Source organism: Chanodichthys erythropterus, chromosome 23, assembly GCF_024489055.1.
Source record: "Chanodichthys erythropterus isolate Z2021 chromosome 23, ASM2448905v1, whole genome shotgun sequence".
Lineage (NCBI taxonomy): Eukaryota > Metazoa > Chordata > Actinopteri > Cypriniformes > Xenocyprididae > Chanodichthys > Chanodichthys erythropterus.
Window position 1 is genome coordinate 18,056,277 of NC_090243.1, and position 9,971 is coordinate 18,066,247.

The 9,971-nt window shown below is 38.7% G+C and overlaps 1 protein-coding gene across 1 annotated transcript; it reads left to right on the forward strand.

Moving 5' to 3' along the window:
• Window positions 1-223: 223 nt before the first annotated feature.
• On the forward strand, window positions 224-9,395 carry telo2 (TEL2, telomere maintenance 2, homolog (S. cerevisiae)). Its single transcript, XM_067377841.1, has 20 exons — window positions 224-733; window positions 829-1,109; window positions 2,931-2,999; window positions 3,116-3,263; window positions 3,356-3,458; window positions 4,148-4,216; window positions 4,774-4,915; window positions 5,046-5,182; window positions 5,283-5,377; window positions 5,945-6,031; window positions 6,123-6,211; window positions 6,502-6,593; window positions 6,681-6,797; window positions 6,878-6,949; window positions 7,374-7,538; window positions 7,620-7,708; window positions 7,808-7,907; window positions 8,705-8,769; window positions 8,845-8,960; window positions 9,035-9,395. The coding sequence occupies exons 1-20, from the start codon at window positions 438-440 to the stop codon at window positions 9,145-9,147; spliced, it is 2,445 nt and encodes an 814-aa protein (XP_067233942.1). The 5' UTR covers window positions 224-437; the 3' UTR covers window positions 9,148-9,395.
• Window positions 9,396-9,971: the final 576 nt, after the last annotated feature.

A 9,971-nucleotide genomic window follows, 5' to 3' on the forward strand; every position in this document is an offset into this window, starting at 1 on the left:
AAACCTTAATTTCTTTTCAACTGAAGAAAGAAAGACACAAACATCTTGGATGACACGGGGGTGAGTAAATTATCAGGAAATTTTAATTTGAAAGTGAACTAATCCTTTAAGCAACAGAAGATTAGCATGTCCTGTTGCACCATCTAGTGTACTATTATGGAATAAACGATAGGAACCTTTGTTCTGGCTATGTGTATCTACACGGACACGTATTAGAGCGCAATTACATGGGTTTGTCAACACGACTGATGCTGCGAGTTATTTCATATTTTATTATAACTGAATGACTTTGAAGCTTCAATAAATTACAAACAGGTGGCGCTATATTACTATATTATTATATATTATATATTATATATATCACAGTATTATTTGGCATATTATGTTGTCAAAGTGATGCTGCATTAAACTGAATCTTCAGCCGGTTCCTTGACGTGATGGGATCCGAGGTGCGGCTGCAGGTGGGCTCGTGCTTGAGGACTCTCTCCAGCTCACGAGACTCCGGGGAGATCGTGCACGCGCTGCGCACACTCAGGCACTACCAGGAGGACGGAGAGTTGACGCGCCCACACTACACACACGCGCTTCAGGTGCTGGTGAGCGCGCAGAGCTCACACTGGTTCAACAGGTCACGTGATGATGAGGAGATCAAGAAGCTCTGGGATGAAATCTTCCTCAGGGGTCCACCGGACCAAACACTGCTGCTTCTGCTGGACACCATCAGCTCCACAGGGTATGTGTGTGAGATATCAAGATCTATCCATCTAGTCTGTGATGGACTGGGTTATGTTAATGATGTACTAATGATGTGTTGTGTCTCACACACAGTGAGAGTGCGGGTCTGGAGCGATGCATGTCTGTACTGGAGAAGTTCCTCTCTGCTGGTCGTCTCCAGGTGTTGCTGTGGTCCAGGTGTGAGGGAGGTGGATCCTATTTGGACACTCCCCAGCTAAGAGAGACCATCATCGGACACCTTGCAGCTTTACCCTCCATCACCTCCAACCATCTGCACACAAACACACCTGATGCCTTCCTACCACAGCAGTACTACCCGCTGCTGGCCGCCAGCATACTGGACACGCTGGAGAAGACATGCCACGCTCTCAGAGGTACCACACACACATCAGGGATGAAACACATGTAAATAAAGGAAGCAACGCATACTTTAAAGGGTGAAATGAAAATTCTGTCATTAATTATTCACCATCATGTTGTTCCACACCCGTAAGACCTTCATTCATCTTCAGAACACAAATTAAGATATTTTTGATAAAATCCGATGGCTCAGTGATGCCTGCATTGACAGCAAGATAATCAACACTTTCAGATGGCCAGAAAGCTACTAAAGACATATTTAAATCAGTTCATGTGACTACAGTGGTTCAACCTTATTGTTATGAAGCGACAAGAATAATTTTTGTGGTCCAAAAACTGACTTTATTCAACAATATCTAGTGATGGGCGATTTCAAAACACTGCTTCATGAAGCTTTACGAATCTTTTGTTTCTAATCAGTGGTTCGGAGCGTGTATCAAACTAGCAAAGTCACATGATTTCAGTAAACGAGGCTTCGTTAAAGGTGTAATATGTAATATTTTTGCAGTAAAATATCCAAAAACCACTAGGCCAGTGTTACATATTTTGTTCACTTGAGTACTTACAATATCCCAAAAACAATTTTGATCGTGATAAAATTGCAATTTTAACCAATGCTCCGGGACGTGTGAAGAGTCGCCTGTTAATGGCGTCATACCCGCGTTACCCTCGGTTTCCGTTTTATTTTGTAGAAACCATGAAAACACCAAAGACGCTTTAAAATATTACATGTTTTAATAGACAAGGGAACAACTGTTTGGATATATTTAAAGACAGAAAACTAATTATTGTTATATAGCTCAACACATTTAGTCTTATTGTTTAAATCTAATTTTCTTGATTTTTTTGCGAGTACCATGCTTTACCATGCCTCAGAGAAAAACACTATTTTGTCAAGTAGCTAACATAGTATAATCAGATGCAGCTTTATTTTTAGTAACAGTAATACAGCATTTTCTCCATCATACAATATGTTTTAAAATTAATTGCATGCCATTTATCAACACAAGCCATCCAGCATTTAATATGATATTGTAAAATGGATCTATCTTACTGCAGTGTGTAACAGTGTCTCACAGCAGCCGCTTATAACATCATTTTCAACACTCTCAAATGTATCTAATATGATAAACAGAGCTGCGTTACCTCATACTCATGACTGGAAAAGCGGAAGCAGCACCGGCGACTGTGGCATAATAAAAGTCCCGCTGCCCCCACAATACTTGCTCCTGCTCTGCTTCATATTACAGTAACGTTATTAATCGCATCCATGAGCATGATTTCTTCCCGAATCCTATTCCTATTCTTTTGCATCGTCCGTTGAGGTGAAGACCACATGTCCCAAGATTCCGCGCTCAAACTTGGCGTCATCAAACTACGCCTTTGTTTTGAATAGACCTCTAGCGATCTCTAGTGGACAAAATTATTACATACTGCACCTTTAAGTCATAAGTGTTTTGAAATTTCAGTGGTTCACCACTAGAGGGGCGTGATTTTGGCAGTTTAATACACGCTCCGAACCACTGATTTAAAACAAAACATTCGCAAAGCTTCGAAGCTTCATCTTCATGTTTTATTAAATTATCTTGCTGTCAATAAATGCCTCACTGAGCCATCGGATTTTATCAAAAATATCTTAATTTGTGTTCTGAAGATAAATGAAGGTCTTACGGGACTGGAACGACATGAGGGCGAGTAATAAATGACAGAATTTTCATTTTTGGGTGAACTAACCCTTTGTAGTGAATTTTTGCAACCACGAATGCATATTTTAATGCATATTTGTTGTCCATCTGTCTCATTTTGCCTCACTCATGTGTGTATCTCTGGTATAGAGGGACGGGACTGCTCTCTCGGGTTTGTGGCTCAGGTGTTGGGAAAAGTGTGCATCCAAGGATACAGCTGTAAGTTCCTTTTTTAACTTTTGTAGGTTTGCTGCACTGATTGTAGTGAAACTGATTTATTAATTTTCATAATTCCACTGTATTATATGTCAGTTTTCATGTGCATGTTTTTGTAGCCCAGATTTTTGAACTACTGGTCCCCCGGCTCTCGTCTCTGACCCATGTGGACCCGCTGTGGCAGCGTGTGACGCAGAGACTACTGGAGAACGTTCCAGAAAGATGCACGGAGTGTGTTATCACGGGACTCATGCGCTGCCTCAGCGGGTAAGAGAGCGTGTTTGATACCTGAGAGGAATAATGAATGATCATTGAAGTAGTTATTTGTTAGTCGCCTCTAACTCAAGCGTGTGTTTCAGGGCGACTGCTGCGTCCAGGCTGATGGGAAACCTGGTGGTGACCAATAAGAAAGCTCAGTTTGTTCTCACTCATAAACTGATATTGCAGCAGTACCAGCATGCGGTGAGTGGATTAAATTAGAGATTAAAGATCTCTGACCGCAGAACATATTAATAACAAACAAGAATGCTACCCTTTACAACCTTTACTAAAAAGTAATAGCTTAGTTTTTGGACACTATCATGGTAGTAATATAATCTCATTCTTTAAAGAACTATGTAAATACCATGTATGTGAATATGGTAATTATTCACTACCTACATATTTACAATAAAAAAGCATGGTATTCGTATATCAAAATTTTACTGTTCAAAAGATTGGGGTCGCTAAGATTTTTTATTGTCTCTTCTGCTCACCAAGGCTATATTTGTTTAATCAAAATACTGTAAAAACAGAAATAATTTTTGAATATATTTTAAAATATAATTTATTCCTGTGATCAAAGCTGAATTTTCAGCATCATTACTCCATTCTTCAGTGTCACATGATCCTTCAGAAATCATTCTAATATGCTGATTTGCTGAAATCTTTTGTTACATTATAAATGTCTTTACTGTCACTTTCGATCAATTTAATGCATCCTTGCTGGATAAAAGTATTAAATCTTACTGACCACACTTTTGAACGATAGTGTACATATGCATGAGGTTAATAAGTATGACATTCTTTATTTGCATGACATGGACATCGCACAGAATTAACATCCCTTTTTCCCCTGTCTCTCTTATTCTCTTCATAACCCTTGATCTCAGACTCGGTTGTTAAAGTCTGTTCTTGGATATTTAGCTCTGGATTCAGAGCGCCGGATTCTGCTTAAACAGGTATGATGATCTGCTGTGTTATTTTGAAATAATTGTGAGTCATTTTTGTATGAAATTCAAAAGAAGTTTCATAAAGGATTAGTTCACTTTAAAATGAAAATTACCCCAAGATTTACTCACCCTCAAGCCATCCTAGGTGTTTATGACTTTCTTCTTTCTAATGAACACACGTCAGCTTTCTTCCTAAGTTAAATACGGAAGGCGGTCTGGCGGAAGCTAGATATTTTACTTCATAACTTGTTAAATATGGATATTTTTCTTACACAAATGCATCGCTTCGCTTCAGAAAGGCCTTTATTATCTCCCCGGAGCCGTGTGAAGTACGTTTATGATGGATGGTGACACTTTCTTCAGCTCATACTCGTTGCTCCCGTTCACTGCCATTATAAAGCTCGGATGCGTCAGGATATTTATTAATATAATCAGATTGTGTTCATCAGAAAGAAGAAAGTCATATACACCTAGGATGACTTGAGGGTGAGAAAAGCTTGGGCTAATTTTCATTTGAAAGTGAACTAATCCTATAAGGAGAAGTTATAATTGGTGTGTGTGTGTAGGTCCTTCGGAGTGTGTGTCAGGTGTGGTGTAACAGCAGTGCCGTGAAACACACATCTGTGGAGCAGCAGCTGTACGTCAGTAAAGCGTTACTGCTGTGTGTGGCTTTACTCACCGATTCTGAAATACAAGAACTACGACAAGGTAATGCACACGTGTTTGTAGGTTTCAAATAATCCAAATTATATACAAAAATATTTTTATTTTTAATAGCAGCCCCAGTAGACTTTAAACTGCTCCTTTCTAGTGTGTTATGAGGTTTTCTGTTCAACAGAGATGCTGCAGTGCATGCTGGGAGGTGTCCAGTGTCGTCTAGATAGCAATATTGTGCGTATTCGTCGGATGGGTATGGTCGTGGGCGAATGCCTTAGCTACAAATTAGACACACCTGGATCTCAATTAAAATTCCAGGTGAGACATTTGTACCTTTAAACTCATTCCTTATATGGTTCATAGAGGGAATGAATCATTTGACTGTTTTAATGCTAATTAATCATTTTTTCTGTGTCAGTATGAGCCAGATGAGGAGAGCAGAGAGCTGAAATCATTAATGGAGTCTCCATTTGTTGAGGACAATGAGGAACATCAGCCTGACACCTCCAGCAGGTAAAAAGCGCACACCTAGTATTTTGTTTACCGTATTTTCTGCTATATCAGTCGTATCTGAAATGTGCTGCAACTTATACTCCCCTCACTCCACAACAAATCTTGTTTAACAAATTTAACAGTACTCAGAACAGAAAAATATAAGTATAAAACAAGCATAAATTATAGTGGCATTCATTGGAAACAACATTTATTTTAAAAGGCAAGGCTTAAACAACTTAATTTAAAGACAAACTGAAACTACCACTGTGTGGGAAATACAGATAAACAAATCGACGCAATTAACGTCAAGCATGCGAAACATGCAAAGCACACACATTTGGATTCGCACCGAATGAGAGAGGTATGTGAGCCCAAGTGTGTTTGTCTATGTATGTATTCATATTTAAAGGATTTGTGAGGGGAACTATAATACACGTTTATAGTGTTTATTATGTTTCTAAATGTTTTGTTTTATTTACTGGTATTAAAATGTGACTTATCTGTTGTTGAGGTTTTTTTCTGACAATGCAAGTGCAACTTATTTTTTTGGAAAATACGGTATATGTGACTTTCACTTTGTTCCAGTCTTCAACCAGAGTCCAAAGTTCAGGGTTCAGGAGGTCAGTCAGTGACATCAGAGCCGGGTCACGGGAGTGATTCTGAACTGGACAGGTACATCTACTCTACTCTAAAAACACATGAGAACTGCACCTTTCCTGCTAATAACATTTATCTTGAAACAACATCTCTGTTCTCCTCTAAGTGATGATGATCTGACTCCATATGACATGTCAGCTGATCAGGAGAAAAAGAAATCGGCTCCTCCCCGTTATGTCAGGGACTGTCTGGAAGGTGATCTAAAATCGAAATAATTATTTACATACTATTATTGTCTATTATAGAATTAGCTTTCGTTATATACTTTCAGTTTTAATTTTTTTTAGTTTGATTTTAAGTCATTTTGTTATGTGCTTTTGTCAGATTTATTCATTTTTTATATATATTTATATATTTTATTTGTTATTTTTTATATATATATATATATATAATTTTTTTATTATTATTATTAATTAATGATAATAATAAGCCTGCAATCAAAGAACTGTCCAGGTTATTATATTTGCTGTATGTTTTATTTGCAGCGTTAATGTCGTCAGATGATGCTGACAAGGTTGAACTCAGTCTGCAAGTGTTGGACTCTCTTCTTAGGAAGAACGTGACGGCCACACAAGAGGTCAGAGGTCATCACAACAGACTTTAAATGACTAAAACTCTTGTGTATCTCATTACTCATTGGTTTGTCTGTGTTTATGCGGTATAGGTCAGTGTGCAGTTCAGTAAAGTGCTGCTCCACCTGGAGGACAGGTATAACACACCGTGCTTCCACACGCTCCGGCAAAACGCCATGGTGGCCCTTACAGTTATGGACATAAAACCAGTAAGACATGATACACAGGATTACAGACAGCTCAGCTCTACATATGCATATGGAAGTGACCTGTTTTTCTCTTTCTGTAGGTTGTAGATTATTGGACAACAGAGTTCTACTCTCTCAACTACAGCTTGAGACAGAGACTGGACATCCTGGAGGTCAGACTAATGTCAAAATGAATGCACACAGACAAATGACATGCTTTCATCCTAAAATGCCATATTTATTCATAATTCATATGTTTGCAATGAGAGTTAAATGTTAGATTAGGTTAATAATAATAAATTAAATCAAGAAATGTTTCTTGAGCAGCAAATCAACATAGAATGATTTCTGAAGGATCATGTGACACTGAAGACTGGGGTAATGATACTGAACATTTTATAACTGACACATTGATGTTAATCGACCAACCAAGTGGCCAGTAGCAATAATCTCAAAGTGGTCAAAAAATGACCAATTATTGGTAACTAGTTGGGATAGATTGGTTACAAGATTGTCAACTTTACAGGACTGAACCTGCAACCTTTGTGTTCGCATCCCTGATTCTCCACCACTAAACTAACACCTCTACTATTCCAGGTCCTTGCTCTCTCTGCCCAGGAACTGTCTGAGCCAATCAGGAATAAGCACGCTGGAGCGCAGCCAATCACTGCAGTAACAGCTCTAGAGCAGTGTGATGACATCACACACTGGCGGCAGATTGTGGAAAAACGGATCCAGAGTAAAACCAGACGAATCAGCAAGGTGAGACGGCCTCAGAAATGTGCATATTACACATCAGCTGTGATTTGATGTTTAATAATGTGTTTTGTTTGTTCTTTTCAGGGTGGGACTCAACCCGTCAAAGCTGTTCCCAACCGTTACGCGCCAGTCGCTGGATTTTTCTTCTTCCCGCTGCTCAGGAACTATGACAGGTCTCTTAGTGGTTAAATATTGTGAAGAACTATGCGACCATCATCCAGAATAGTGCTAAATAAATAAGCAATATTGCAATGATTTCATGTCTCTTATAGGCCGCAGGTGACCTTTGACCTTCTGGGGAGTGATCATCTGGTGCTAGGAAGGCTGCTGCACACGCTTGGGCTGCTCATGCACCTGGCTATCAATGCACCTGTAAAAGCATATGCAAACACAATATGCATTACACAATATGTGCACACGTAAACATGCTATTACAATGAATGCAATTATTTCAATGCAAATGGAAGATCAAGAAAATTGCATTGTCGGACGCAGTCTTCCAACATAGTATGCCGTGTTATTACTGCACCTATTGGAAAACGATGTAGATCATTGAGTTGTGCACAGTGCAAATACTGAAGAAATAGTCTGAGCAGCATTATAGAATGCTATTTAAATAAATAAACATAGTCTTAATATATTAGGGCTGGATAATTAATTGAAATAAAGCCAAAATTGCAATTAGATTGGATTTAGAGTAATTATCAAATTGTAAAGGCTGCAACTTAATTAAATCATTATATGCACCGCGTCTTTTTCAGAGTGAAGCGCAAAATAAAGGGGACATGACCTGGTTGAGTTGGTTAGTAGTGTGTTGAAACTTGCAGTTGACAAATCACAACACACTGATCAAGCCGACCAATCAGAGCACATTGTGCTTTTCAGAAGGAGGGGCTTCATAGACACAGGAACTAAACAGAGCGTTACTGACAGACTGGGAAGGGAGGAGCTGCAACAATGGAGAAAATAAGGAAAAATAATGTGGTTTTTGGACATTCGGGCATGAAAACCTGTTCTAGTAGAGCCCAAAAACAGAATCAAGACTTTGAAAAAGGGAATAATATGGCCTCTTTATAACAGGAAAAAGCAATTTGATTGTTGTCCTCAAACTGTGCAGCCCTATTACAAGCGATATGCCCTTCTTATAATCATTGGTGTCTTTTTGTCAGGTTGCGTCTCAAATGGGCAGAGCTCTGCTGGATTTTGTTTGGACCGTGCGCTTCCACACTGACCAGTAAGTTTGTGTTCCAGGATGCATTATTTTACATGCATATACATGTCATCTCATGCTCTCTCTTGCTGTAACTAGGATGGTCAGGAGGGGCGTTATGTTTGCAGTTTGTTCTGTGTTTCTGAGCATGCCTGGTGAGAACTTACTCACAGAACTCGGTGATGACCTGATGGAGACCAGAGCCTGGCTAGCAGGTAGAGAGTGTTTTTATGACTCTTTATATGTGTGAGTATTTGCGTGTTATTGATAAATGTGTTATTGTGTACAGATGTGGCAGAGAATGATTGTGACGCAGACTGCAGGAGTTTGGCGGTACAGAGTTTAATGTTGTTGGACAAAAACCTCAAATCTCAGCTGCAGATTCCAGATATGGAAACATGACGAGTGTATCTCTCTACTTCCGATGCCTCCGATATGTTATCATTCATAGCAAGAATAACAAGACAACACTTTTGCAGAGCAACAATAGAGATGCTGACAATATCACACACTTGTCTAGAGTTGCAAAGATCTGGAAGATTTTATGTCCCTGACCTGATACATTGCTCTTTGGATTTCATGTACTTTGTTTTTGTACTTTATTGTTTTAGTGATTGTAAAATAAAGAACTCATTAGGCACATTAAATACTTCTGCCCTCAAAACAATTTCTTACATTTTGTGCTGTGCTTTTTAGGAAAAATGTCCATGATGGCTTTAAATATGGTAAAACAGAGCTCAGATTACTACACTCATTTCAGATTTGTAGATCAGAACGTCAGATGTTCTTGCTTTCACTATAAGACATTCTCAAATCATGATGGAGCACAATATTATCAGATTTTGTTCTTGGAGCTTTAGTGCTGATAGAAAAAGAATAATAATAATTAGACCATCTGTAATTCTCCTCAAATTTACTCTGGTGATGCCTAACCTTCTCAATTGTATGTACTAGAAAGCATATTTCTCTGAAAGCATTTTAGTCTGTTGTGAACAATAACATACATATAGAAAGTTCTCCAAATCCGACAAGACATTGTAACAGGTTACCGAAATCCGTTACCCCCCCTTTATTTCACATAGAATAGGTTTATTGTTACCCAAATTCACTCTGGTGATGTCTAACCTTCTTTATTTAATATGCTAGAAAGCATTTTGCTCTCATGTGAAAAGCAACAGACGTACAGCAAGGTCACCAAATCTCAACAGGTTACCAAAATCTGTAAC

Coding starts and splice junctions, on each gene's coding strand:
- telo2 (XM_067377841.1), top strand. CDS start 438: ATGGGATCCGAGGTGCGGCTGCAGGTGGGCTCGTGCTTGAGGACTCTC. Junction 734..828: donor GACACCATCAGCTCCACAGG/GTATGTGTGTGA, acceptor TCTCACACACAG/TGAGAGTGCGGGTCTGGAGC. Junction 3,264..3,355: donor CTCATGCGCTGCCTCAGCGG/GTAAGAGAGCGT, acceptor CGTGTGTTTCAG/GGCGACTGCTGCGTCCAGGC.